At 46.6% G+C, this 13,965-nt stretch overlaps 1 protein-coding gene across 1 annotated transcript in view; it reads right to left on the reverse strand.

Annotated features, from left to right (window-relative positions):
* KL (klotho) overlaps positions 1 to 11,589 on the reverse strand; it is a 47,673-nt gene extending 36,084 nt beyond the window's left edge. The window contains exon 1 of the mRNA XM_019447805.2: positions 10,735 to 11,589. Within this exon, the coding sequence (XP_019303350.2) occupies positions 10,735 to 11,550 (816 nt within the window). The 5' untranslated portion in view covers positions 11,551 to 11,589. The remainder of the gene's footprint in view (positions 1 to 10,734) is intronic.
* Between the last annotated feature and the right edge of the window lie 2,376 nt (positions 11,590 to 13,965).

Here is a 13,965-nt window from a genome sequence, read left to right on the forward strand (position 1 = left end):
CACAATAAGTCTCATTAACATCCGTCACCACACAGAGTTGCAATTCTTTTTCTTCAGTTAAGAACTTTTAAGATCTGTTCTCTTAGCAATTTTCAAATATACAATACAATGTTATGAGCTATAGTCACCATGCTGTATATTACATTCCATGACTTATTTGATAACTGGAAGTTTGTACGTTTTGACTGAGGGTTTGGTAGGGGGGTTTGAGCATTTTCTCCCTGCATATTCTTGGTTTCTCCAAGTTTCCTTCAAAATTAGTTGATCGTTCTGTTGTTGTTTCTTTATTTGTGTGGGTCTCAATCTTTCGTGTTAGAGGCTTTCCTCAGATGTCTGTTGATCTTTGACTGTCTATTCATATTTAAGAAGGACAAACAAAAAACCTGACTGGAAGGTCTGAGCTACAGTGTAGGTGGGGTTTGCTGACTTTGAGTTTCACTGTAGGGGGATCTGTCTCATTTAATTGTTGTGGAAAACATTAGGATCAGTATCTGAGGTCTTTCCACATGAACTCATCAGATTCCCCGGAGAAGATTCTTCCAATCTCTACCTGGAGAGTAGGCCACACTGTCAGCCTTCTGAGACCCTGGTAGGGAAGATGGAGGGCGGGGTGGGGGGAAGGCTGGGGGTGTCTCAGCTGTCAGCTGCATATGTTCACTTACTCCTTATTTTCAGTATAGGACTCATGCCCTCAAATGTGCCTGATGTCCCTAAGCCCAGACACTTCCCATTTTTTACTCTCTAGAAAATTAACCTCTAGTTTTCTCCTGAGTGGAGAAGGGGCAGATGCCCAGCAGTGAGGAGAAGGGGGTGATCTAGGAATCTAGTTCTTTCTTAAATAACTTTCAGCCGGTTCTCCTCATGTGTGCACTTAACTCCCTTCTCCTCCAGATCCAGAATATTTGGTCTTGCTACTCTCAGAGCCTCTTGGAGATTCTGCAATCCTAAGATTTGTTCTTGGCCTCTCTTACTGCCGACAGTCTACCTTCTTAGGCCTGCTCAGTCAATAACACTCGTACATCTGCTTTTCAGCTTCCGAAGCTTTGCTGCTACTCTGCTGTCTCCACTGTGTGGGTCTTTGTCTCCACCCCCTTCCCTCCTTCTCTCCTGCCCTCACTCCTCCCCCACCTTCATTCTTTAGCAGTTTCCTTACTACAGTTTCATGGGGTTTCAAGGAAGAGAAAAAAATTTTAGTGGGTAAATTCAATCTGCCATATTTTTCCAGAAATACTACTTACTATTTCTCTATCACAAAAGTAATACATTTTGCTTATAGAAAAATTAGAAAATCCAGATAACCAGAAAGCAAAAAAAAAAAAATCATCTGGGGGTGCCTGGTTGGCTCAGGTGGTTAAGCATCCGACTTGGGCTCAGGTCATGATCTCTCAGTTCGTGGGTTCGAACCCCACGTGGGGCTCTGTGCTGACAGCTGGAGCCTGCCTCAGATTCTGTGTCTCCCTCTCTCTCTGCCCCTCCCCGCTCACACTCTATCTCTCTCAAAAATAAAAAATTTTAAAAGTCTTCTGTAATCCCACCATCCATAAATAACCCACTGTTAACTTTTTTTCCTTTCCCCGTTCTTGGAGGGGGTGTATTCTCTCATTCCTGCAACAAACATCTGCATGCTCCCTTGCATGCCTCCCTTGTGAGGCTCCAGGTATAAAACAGCAAGATAAACATGGTCCCTGGCACCTCAAAGCTGAGGTCTGTCGAGGGAAGACAAGCAAACAAATCACTTCAGTAAAATGGGTCAAGTGTGGTTAGAGAAGTAATACAGGATTTTATGGAAGCACCAAGCAGGAATGCCAAATCTAGTTTTGGTTATGTCAGGAAGGGGCTAGAGAGAGCCCCGCACAGCCCAAGAACTGTAAAGTGCTCACTAGTCACATGTCGTTATCAGCAGAGCTATGTAAGAAGCATAATACAACTGGCATTTTTCTCTTAACAACATCCCATGTGCAACTTTTTAATCACCATATATCAACTTTTTAATACCCAAATACTATTCCACTGTATGCACGTCCCGCTATTCCTTTAACTGAATCATCCATCGGTGGTAACTGCCTTTGTTGCACAGTGAAGATGAGATTTACTAAGATTAAAAGGTCAAAAATAAACAACAAAAGATTTCAGGAGAGGTCTGGCTTAACGGCAACTTACACAGGGAAACATTAAAAAGCCCGAGAGGCTTTAACTGACTACAAACTAAGCCAGCCCACGGGGAAGTGACAGCCAAAACGGTTAATGCAGTCTTGGACGGCATTATCCTCAGTCAGCGTCCAGGAAAAGAAATGCGCCCTAAACATCTGGGGCAGCTACAATTGGTTCTGTACCTCAAATTCTAAGAGAGGACTTGAAAAATTCTAGGTTTGCTTTTCCAGCTTCTTTCCCTCCTTTCCCCCCAATGCTTCAGCCCTTCCAACGACTGATCCTGTGGGGAGAATTGCCACCTACCCCAACCGCATGCCGCTCTCCCGGACCATCACAGGCCCTTCTTATGCTGGGTGCCTGCACACCAGCCCCAGCAATAGGAGCCCACAGCTATTTTTGTAAACGAACCGTGCCCATTCATTTACAAGTTGCTTATGGCCACCCTCTAACTGCACGGACACAAGCGAGTGCTTGTGACAGACACTGCCATGACCCACAAAGCCTAAAACCTGGCCCTCTGCAGAAGTGCTTGCCAGCCCCTGATCTCACCAGCATAGTTCTCCCCGACTACCCCCAAAACTCTTACCCATCCCTCCTTTCTTGGCACCCGCGCTGTCCCTGGTACTTACTTCTATGAAGGCACTTACACATTTCAATGTAATTATTTGACAACCATATCTCCCCTACTAATCTGTAAGGGACATGAGGGCAGGGGTCTTACCTTATCCTTCTTTTTGTGGAAATGTGAGAGCCTTTCCCTTAAACCCTTAAACCGCCATCACTCCCCCCAGCCACAGCCTCTCGTATATCTGGAGCAGACCTGCAGACTCAGAGAGAAATTTTTGTCCTTTGTGGGTCCAGGGAGGTTGTGACATGTCACCCTGACCAGGAAGGGTGGAAAGGGCCAAGCAATTGGTTCAGGGTAAACACAGCCCACGTTAGGTAAACAAGAGGAAGCTGAATCTCTCACGCAGCCCAAAGAGTGTACTTTGAAAATATCTGTGCTATGACTTCCGTTTGGCTTCAGATCACTTCAGGGAAGATGTACCTGATCCCAGAACGTAAGAGCCTGCCACCCTTCCTTCCCCCTGCCTCTGCCAAGCCCCAGCAGAAAGGCCTGACATTGAGTAAAGAGAGGCCAGCACCAGGAGAGAAGTAATGTCACTGATAGGGGAAGGGGCTGGAGGGAAAAGACCAAATGATGAGGAATCCAGAGAGAAGGGGGTGTCAGACAGGAAGGAGGAGGAGCACCCCCTCCCCCAAAGATTTGCAGGCGCCTGGAGATGACATATATTCCCTACCACCCCTCACCTCCCCTGTGGCTTTGGAGCCATCCCCTGGTCCCTCACAAAAAGAACGTGTAAATACAGCCAGAGGTCCCTATTCTCGGCAGGATCCGGAGTCTGGAAACCTCCGGCCCCTTACATCTACACCCATCTCCAGCCCCTTGTTGAGGATGGTGGGACACACGCAGGTCTGACAACCAACCCTGGAGGGCTCTGCTCCTTGAAGACCATGCCTTTCTTCCCACCCTTGGAGAAACAGGAGGGTCAACTTTTCCACCTCCCACTCGACCTTATCCTCAAGTGTGAGAAGATACAGAGGCCTCTCTAGGGTCATATTTGCATTCTCAGAATTCAACAACATGCCTGCCTGCCACATGGCAGGCTCCCAAGAAGGGGGCCTTGGCTAAATGTCCGGCTTCCTCTAATTCTCCTTGAGGCAGACTTCAGCATGAAGAGAAAATACTTAGGAAGAACAAAGTGGCCTTTTCAGATATTTGAAAGGCTATCTCATCAAAAAGCAGTTCATTTTATTCTTTGAGATTTGGAAAGGCCAAGAGCCAACCAGGAGTAAGTCCTGTACTGAAGTCCTAAAATGAAGAGACAGGCTTCCCACTCAATATAAAAGATGAGAATGAGTGGATTACTTGGGAGGAACTGAGTTCCTCTTCCTGCAAATAGTCGAGCAGAAGCTAGAGGACCCCAGGAGAGTCACTGTGAGTGGTTTGTCCTGAGATGAAATGTGACCTGGGATTTCCCCAGCCCCTTGTATTTCTTTCCTTTTTTCTAATTTTTTTAATGTTTATTTATGTTTGAGAGAGAGAGAGAGAGAGAGAGAGAGCACAAGCAGGGGAGGGGCAGAGAGAGAGGAGACACAGAATCCAAAGCAGGCTTGAGGCTCCCAGCTGTCAACCCAGAGCCTGACGCAGGGCTCAAACTTGAGAATGGCAAGATCATGACCTGAGCCAAAGCCACCCGGGCGCCCCTATATTTCTAACCTTCTAACCATCAAACAAAGATGCACTACAGGCATGGAAATAGTATTTGCTTAACCACTGTATTTCACTTAACGTACATCACAACTTTTAGTTTATTTTGAGTATTTCATCAAACCACAAAGATAATGGCTCATGGATGATGTTCTGACATCTATACTTTAAACAATAATGTTATCAATAAAAAATCTACTCAGACTGAGACCACAAAAGTTCACTTTAGTTTGGTCAACATATCAAATTATAGCAGTTGTAAACTTGAGTATATTTCTTTCAAACACCAAACTGGGTCCAAACAAAGGTAGTTGGTAATGTGTTTTGGGTAAAATAGATTATTCCAAAAATGATTTGAATAATCTTTGGTCAAACGCTATTGCAATAACTGTGAAAATTTTGTTCCATTGAGTGCTATAAGTTGCGTGTGAAGAAGTTAAGTAGGGCAACAATTTCTAAAGTATTTGTCTAATTCTTGTCTCCTAAATAGCTCGTGGTTTTGCTTTTTTTATTATTGTGATTGACAATAAATTCATACCTCACCTCTGTAGAGTTCTTTCCATTTTTCAAAACATGTTGACATTTATGATTTTGTTTTCCTTCTCACAATATACCTGGGAGATAGGCGGTGTGGCAGAGACCCCTGGTTGCCTGAAAGATCTGGTTCCACCTGGTTTCAACACAACTAGAATTATCTGCTGAGCTCCTGGCTATGCAGCGGGACAATAAGTCCCAGGCTCCTTACACCACGTGACTGAATTCTGCCAACGCGATGTGAGTAGAAAGGACGTACAGCCTCCAGGTGGGGCACTTACACAGCCACATTCTTCCCCTTCCCCTCTTTCTTTGTCACTGGATGAAATGCGGGTATTATTTGCCCTGGAAATGCACAAAGGTCATACACCTATCTGGGCAGGAATTTTTTCCCTGTTCTTCCTCACGGTTTTAAACTCCTCCCCAGACACTGTGTGAGAAAACAGACTTTAAGTATTCAATTTAGAAGAGAGAAAAAAAGGACATACGTACTGAAATAAGTAGAGATGATTTTACATCTACATTTATTCCTTCATTAAAAATCCTATCAATCGTATTCTTCTGTGAGGTAAGCACTAAAAATTGAAAAATAAATATGATCTTACAGTCTGGGACCTCAAGGAGTCACAAATGAGTAAAACAATCCACTCTTCCTGTTGTTAGCACGTAACGGAAATATCAGCGTGGAGTCTTTGAAGGCTAAATAACAGTTTGTCCCAAGATGGAGCGGCAAAGAAGTAGATTCAGATTGACTCTGTAGCAAGATGGAGCATACAAAAGGTAGACGGTGCTTCTCTGTGTAAGTACGAGTGACAAGTGTAATTTAGGTAGTTTCTGAGGAGGTGTGGACCCTGGAGGACTCACTAACACTGTGTATTTTTACTCATCCACTCTTTGTTTCTTGTCCTCCCATTAAGCATGTATTCTATTCTCCTCCTACACCTAAACTTTCCCTGGTGCCTTGAAAAGATGACATTCATGGAAAGAAAGGCACATTTTGTACGAGTTAATTATAATAAAATTCTGGCTTAGAGCAACCATATTGTCTGAACACTTAATAGAACTCGTAAGACTTCTATATGCCAAAGTCATGACTAACTACACAGCCAGGTACACAGTTGAACATTCATTCACTTTGTACTTAAGAAGTACACGTGGACATTATTTGAAGGTTGAGTAGTTTGTACTTTTCCTCTTTTTTATTAACACTGTTAAACATTGCTACCATTTTGAAATTATTTGAAATTATAGTCCTTTTTCTATTCTTAAAATTCTTCTTGGACTTGACTGTAACCTTTAAAAAAAAAACACCGTGTTCAGTCAGCTATTCAAAGAAGAGTGAGTCAAGCTCTTTGGGAGATATTTTTAACTATTTATGATTAAACACACTAAGGAATTCAGCAGTATTCTATAAAATACTTTAACGTTCAACCCAGTTGATTATTCCATCTATGCAGCAAATATATTTCAGTGAGAGGAAAATTGGTAAAGTGCCTCCCAAAAGTACGTGGCATATATAATTTGAGCATGTATCTGCCAGATAAATTGCCTCCACTATTACTTGGGAAATGAAAACTCAACTAGATAACAAAGCTACTTCAACACACTACTAAAGCCAGCCAGGAGATTTCCCCCACCTCCAATTCTGGAAACTTCTTCATAATATTGCATAGGGACTATAGTTTTTAATTGTTTGGTAATCTTTACAATGGAATCATAAATCTGATGAACCTTAAATTTTTACTGAAAATGTCACGTTCTGCCCCATTATGCTTGCTGATCTTCTACACAGTTAGGATTTGGCACTCCTCATCCCATTGGAGAGTGGCTAGAAAGACTGACAAAGAAAGAAAACCCTAGCAGCATCAGATTATAAAGGCAAAGTCAGGCTATTAAATGGCCAGGAGCACTCACTGAGCACCTACCAAGGACAAGATGGCACTTTAGGAGAGATCAAGTGAATATGACTTCCTTACTTAAGGAATTGCCCAGCCAGTGGGGCAGTGAAAGGAGGAAATGGTCACATGAAGGAGGCGTGTGGTAGAAGGCATCAGAAATGAGGCACAGTGGGGTTCCAGGGAAGGAAGATAACGGCATTTGGGTGTGGAACCAAAGGGAAGACCAGTTCAAATGTGAACTGGTTCTTCAAGGAAAGGTGGGATTTTAATAAATGAGGGACTTTGTCTTGCTCACACAGGACGATATCCTTGAGAATGTCCATCATGAAACACCACAGGGCGCAAGGGCATAAGCAAGGGCATCAGCTACGAGTCTATTCCAATTATCCAGGCAGAATCTGACAGGGACTTGGATCTGTAGCTCCAGATAGAAGGAGAAGTGGTTGGATTCTGGGTACGTTTTGAAGGTAGGTAGGGCAGTAGGATTTGTTGATAGATTGCAAGTAAGATGTGAGAGAAAGGGAAGAGTTAAGGCTTGGGGCCCGGCCAACTGAAAGTTCAGAGTTGCCATAATGGGTACGGGAAGCACAGGACCGTCTGGAGCTCAGAGCACAAGTTCTGGCTGGAGACTCCAAACTTGGAGTCATCAGGATCTAGAGCATTCAAAGAGTTCACCTGGAGTGAATCTAGAGAAAAGGTGCCATGATGGAGCCCTGGGCCCTCCAATATCTAGAGGCAAGGTGAGGAGGACACGGAAATCTCCAGTGAGCTGAGAGGGGAAGCAAGAGAGTCAAGTTGAGGAAGTGTGTCAAGAAAGAGAACAGTGTCTAGACAAATGCTGCAGACAGATCGGCTAAGATGTGAGCTTTGATGTTAACGCATAGCTTGCTCGATGCCAATCATGTCTGTACCACCCATTAGCATCCCAAGTATTCTTGCCTAAGTGAAAGAAAGTGTCTTTTTCCACAAGTTCCCTGTACAAACATTTGCAAGACTCCCATATGGGAGGCCCACGTGTACCTTCAGCTCGGTCCTGGCCCTCTCAGAAACCCATGGGCAGAATAAAAACTCAGAGGCACTGCTGGGCCAGAACCCCAACTACAGGCCTCAATGCTAGTTTTTCAGGGGACATCAGGAGCTGTGAAGGTATAGCAGTCTGTCTACAAGTCACAGAGAAAAGGTGTGTCCTCTTTCTGGGTTACACTCAGATGAGCAAAACAACCCGGGGTCCTAGAGCTCTCTGGGGAAAACCTTTTAGTTCTGTTTCTCCCAGTCTCTGACTCTGGCTGTCTTTTAAACACACACACACACACACACACACACACACACACACAATTTTTTCAAGGTTTATCTCAGTACCAGGAACCCAAAAGAATATGGAGACTTCCATTTTGAGCAGAACCCTCCATTATTCAACCTGCTGTTTGTTTGACCTGCTTCCTGTCCTCCAGGCCATCAGACAACGATTCTTGGATTCTTGAACTCGGGGTTAGCACAGGGGTGAGGGTGGGCGGCTAGGAGAGAAGGTTGGTTCAAATCCCCAGTCTCCCCGGGGGGGGGGGGGGTCTCTTTAGTCTGCAAATTAGTGGAAGCACACAATGGGGCAGGGAAGGGGTGCTGGCCACTTTGCTCCTTCACCAGCATCAGATCCCCAAATGGAAAAGAATATGCTAGGGGCTTAGTGGCCTTAACAGCAATATCTAAGCCCTGGCTGAAATGTTCTATTATCCATATATGCACAATAGGTCTTACCTTTTCAAATAAGGTCCAAACTTCCCTACCTTCCTCTCCCTAACACAGCCACCAAGAAAGAACATTGAAAACACAATGAAAATATCTCATATGATAAAATTAAGCTATTGTTTTTGATAACGACAAGTTACCTCTTCATAGTATGTAAGAATGGCTACATTCCAAACCAAAGAAATTTGAAAGCAAAATTAATATTTTACAGCTACTAGCATTTTGTTTGCAGCCTCAGCAAAACCAAATGTCCACCTGCTAACTAATTTCTTATGAATACAAAGTCCACTGTGTTTCTGGGAAGGATGGTTAGTGTTTGTCAAGTTTTTTGTGTGTAAAGACACAAAAATATAACTGAAAAGTTAATCAGAGGGCCAAGAGTGGGAACAAGGATCAAAAAAAAGCATGTTTACCATTTCAAATACCAGTCTACTAGAAAGCTCCTTCAGTCCCCAGTCCTGATTTTATACGTGAAAGGATCATGTAAGTCACTGCAATAAAAACTGATGACTTTTTGTATACATACAGAGTTTAATACATGCACTCTAAAAATAGAACTTGTGTGATTTAAATCTAAAGTAGTGATTTTGCAGGAATGGTCGATCGGATCCTCCAACTGGTCTACAAATTTCTTGTTTGTTTCTGGTATGAACTAAAATTTGCTTCTGTTCTCTTCAAAAGAGGGACCATTTCTTCCCATACCTTTTCCATCACCAACAATGAACAGGTGGTGTTTAAGGTATTTTGGTTCCTTAAAGAATTGACAGACTGATAGAGTTTCTTACTATTGCCCTAAAGTATCTTAATGAGAAGAATATGTATCAATCTGAAATCACAATTTTGTTGTCAAACAAATCCAACATTCTTCTATGCCCCGTGGTAGCACACAGGAGCTGACATCCAATCTTATTTAGCCATTATTACAACATTACCAGGAGCTCAGAGTGCTTAGTCACCTCAACAACCCAGTCCTGTTCTGCCTCAGTGGCTTCCATGAAAAGTGTGTAGAAGTGGTTTTCATCTTGAATTTGTTCAAAATCTGTGGCTTAATTCTCAATTTAAAATAGGTCTTCCGTAAGCCCCACTAGTCACCAAAATAGAGTACGAGAAGTCAGACATGTAAACACTTTTATTAAAATGTTTGCACATATGCAGAAAAAAAACTCTTTCTCTCATGGTATAAAACTCTGTACAAAATGTGCCAACGACTGACATTATCATAAAGGAACCCTCAAATCAGTGGGACCTAATCTTGAGCACTGAGTGAAGAACTAGGAAGAAGAACTGAGAGACAACCTGATCATGGCATATCAAGAACTCCTGCTGTCAGGATGTACTAAGCCTTCTGCACAGGGGTGTCAAAATCAATTTCGTCAGGCTAGTGATCATCTCATCACCAAGGAGTCCTCTGAATCGGAGAAAGGATCTTGGGAATACTGTTGTTGTAGGGCACAATCTAGATCATCCTGTAGTTGCTTCTGTATTTTTACGGCTACAGCCCTGTTTAAGATTGTCCAAGGGGTCTTCACTGCCCTGATGATTAGTATGGTTGATGGGCGCAGTTCTGCCTGCCATAGAAAGAACTTCCAAAGACAGTTTAAGCTCAGTTCTCCAGGAGATGCCATTTTGAGACCTTTGCATCTGCTGCACTGTGAACATGGGTCTCTCTCTCTCTCTCTGTCTCTCTCTCTGTCACACACACACACACACACACACACACACACACCCACACACACACCAGATCTTACTGGAGTAACACTGAACCCATGACATCTCCACAAACTAGCAGAGACTAATGCCACCTGCACTTCTTCCTAACAAACCTGTTTCTTTCATCCACCCTCCTCACTCTCCCCTTAGCTACTATTGGGAAATCGTCCCCTCCTTACCTCTAGGGATTCCCATACACCCAGAGAAAGGAACTTTCCTTTTTCTCTCCCCGTTGCCAAATGCCTGGCTTCCCAGGAAAGCCCCAGCTGCTCAGCTCCCCCCCCACCAAGATGCCAACCCTAGGTGACTTCAGGAATGTGTTCAAATGGAACTTCCTCTAGGCTGAAGGCTCGGCCCCCCACTCTCCCCTGGCATCTCCAGAGGCCCTCTCCCCGCGTGGCCCTCTGCCCGGCCCCTCGAACTCACCAGGAGGAGGTTGTGCGCCACCAGGTACCCGAGCCGCGCGCTGCCCCGGACGCCAGGGGCCAGGCGCCCGGTGGCATAGCCGTGCCAGGCCACCACGTAGGGGTTGTCGATGGTGATCCAGTACTTGACCTGGCCGCCGAAGTGGCGGAAGCAGAGCTCGGCGTAATCCCTGAAGTGGTCGGCCAGGGCGCGGTTGGCCCAGCCGCCGTAGGCGTCCTGCAGGCGCTGGGGCAGGTCCCAGTGGTACAGGGTGACCACGGGCTGCACGCCCAGCTCCCGCAGCCGCTCCAGCAGGCGCCGGTAGTAGCGCAGCCCCTCGCGGTTGGGGGCGCCCGCGCTGCCATTGGGGAGCACCCGCGCCCACGAGATGGAGAAGCGGTAGTGGGTGACCCCGAGCTCGCGCAGCCCCTCCGTGTCGCGGAAGACGTTGTTGTAGCCGTCGCTGGCCACGTCCCCGGTAGCGGGCGGGGACGGCGACGGGGCGCCCGACGGCGGGCGGGCTACCGGGGGGGCGCCGGGGGGCGCCGGGGGGTGGTGGGTGAACGTGTCCCAGATGGACGCGCCCTTGCCGTGCTGCCGCCAGCCGCCCTCCGTCTGGTAGGCGGCGCTGCCCACGGCCCAGAGGAAGCCGTCGGGGAAGGTGTCGTGGAGGAGGCCGGCGGCCTCGGGGGCCGGAGGCTGCGCGAAGCGGGCCCAGGTCTGCGCCCCGTCGCCGGGCTCGGCGCGCAGGCGGCGGCCGCCCAGGCCCAGCAGCAGCAGCAGCAGCAGCGAAAGCGGCAGAGGCCGCGGGCGGCGCGGCGGGGCGCGGGCGGGCATGCTTCGCGGGAGCCGGGCGCTGGGGCGCCGCACCGCGCCGCGCCCCTTTATGCCCGCGCCCCGCCGCGCCGCCCGCCCCTGCCGCCGCGCCCACCCCCGCTTCCCCGCCGGGCCCCGCTGGCAATAATTACCTGCGAGCCGGAGCCTCCCCGCTCCCGGGAATGGGGAGGGCGCGGGGCGCAGAGGGCGAGCGCGTGCCGCGGAGGGGGCGCGGCAGCGAGCGAGGTGCAGCGGGCGCCTCTCGGGGACGTCGGAGAAAAGGCACCTGTCCTTCGCTGCTCCCAGGAGCGCGGGGGGATGTTTGGCGACGCAAGCGGCCTCCCGGCCACCTTCTCTTTCCCCTGGGAGAAGCCACGGAGCGGGTGTTCGTCGAGGAGGGAAGGCGGCCCACCAACTTTCCCCGAGCTCAGCGCGGGCTCTTTGCCTGCCCTCCCGGAGCCCGGCGGTGGGGGAGCACCTGCTTTCTCGTGGCCTCCACTCGAAGGCCGAGAACAGCTTTAGGCCGACATTGTTAGAGCCGTTTGCCTGAAACCGATTGGGAGGGTAAGGTGGGGAAAGCCAGGTGGGAACTCGGAATGCCTTGAGACAGCGACTGGTGGCGGACTTTCTTAGAGTCTTTAGGGAGAGCAGGGACGTGCAGGGACGGAGGGTCGGTCCCCAGGGACCCGTGTAGAAAGCCTTCAAGGAAGACAAAGGAGACGCGTGGGTTGCATTGACACTTTGCTTTACTCTCCCTCATACGGTTATCTTGTAACCATTTCAAACCAGCACCGGTCGTTGAGTTAGACGTTGCAGAATTACTTGCCCACGGCCCAAAGGAAGGGAAAGGTGGCGAGTTCCTGTCACGACAGTTTTGATTGTTCTTATTACACATTTTTGTTTTTTAAGAACAAACGAAGTACCAAGGTTTCAACTTTGAGTAACTGTTATTTACCTATTAAAAAAAAAATCCTTTTATGAATAATCACGGTTTAGCTTTCAGCTCTGACTTATCAAGTCACTTATCTGTGTAAAGTTTTGCACGCAGCTCTGCTGGAGCCCAGGGTCCCAGGGTCCCACCAATGCCTCCTGAACGGAGAAGGGAAAGGGGAGGAGGGATTTAGCCCAAGCAACCACTCCCACCCACTACAACAAAAGAGATTGGTGACTTCAACCCAGTTGAGAGAGAGCCCTTTTGACAGGTTGTGGGGACACAGTATCCATTTGAAGATGTGTATACATGACCTACAAATAACTGATGTCCATCTGGTGGCGGGTGGAGCGACCTGGGCTCCACCTCTGTGATCTTGGAACCATCTCTTCTCCAAGGCTTAAGATTCTCACATGTAAAATGCAGATGTCTGTGTCTGCTCTGCCACCTTTGACGCCTGTGAAATGCAAACGTAAAAATGTGTACACAGATGACTCCATCACAGAAAACGCAGACAAATGTAAGATCCTGCAAATATCTCCCTCCCCCTCCAGTACCGTGGGACTCACTCCCAGCACACCTGTGCCTGTGCTGAATGACTAAGATCTCCGCCGAGGTATGAGTACATCTGTTCTTGTGGGATGATCATCCCTGTGCTGTTTCTTACACATTTAAAATTGGTGAAGTTTTGAACATTGCAAATGCAGGTGCTTTTATTAATTTCCTTTAAATGTTAGCACAATAAATTTATTCCAATATTTTATTAAATATTCCCAACTCCAGCTAGCATATATTATCGTGATTAGTAAGATTAAGCCACCGGACTGGAACAAGACATACTGCTATTCTTTTACATGTGGCATTTACATTTTTCAATAAATGTGAAATAACAAACAGTGACACTTAAGCAGTTAAAAAAATTATACCACACAACTGTGCAGGCACACTCGCTCCCCGCTAAATCAAAAAGCATTTATGTCTGCATGCAGGACCACATTTCCCTTCTAGAGCTGACGACTAGAACATTTGCTGGATCGTAGCTTGTTAAGTTTCAATTAGAAATGCATCATGGGTCTCATGGAAAAGTAGCTTAGGCTAAGTGTTCACTTATTGATGTATGGTCTGTTCAGGGCAGATTGTATTTATTGCTACTTTTATTTAACCAACAGTTTAAAAAGACAGAGAGAGGTGGTTTTTTGTTGTTGTTGTTGTTTTGTTTTGTTTTGTTTTGTTTTGTTTTTTTTTTTTTTGGAGCCGTGGCTAAAAAGAATGACCAAGTTGATTAATGCTCACATTTGAAGTTCATCTCTCCTAAGTTGGACATCAAAGGCTCCGAATTTGCAGAGATATTCCCAGGTGAACATTCATGATAATTAAGGTTTATTTCCAGAACTTGCTGTTTATCAAGTTTCTGTTTGTGGTTATTGACCGGCGGGTTCCTGAAGTGTGAGTAACTGCTCGCATTGCCCCTCATTTGTTCAGTTTTATTTTGGTTCTCGTCTTTC

The sequence above is a fragment of the Panthera pardus genome, unplaced genomic scaffold (assembly GCF_024362965.1).
Source record: "Panthera pardus isolate Hobbes unplaced genomic scaffold, ASM2436296v1 HiC_scaffold_1, whole genome shotgun sequence".
Classification (NCBI taxonomy): Eukaryota; Metazoa; Chordata; class Mammalia; order Carnivora; family Felidae; genus Panthera; species Panthera pardus.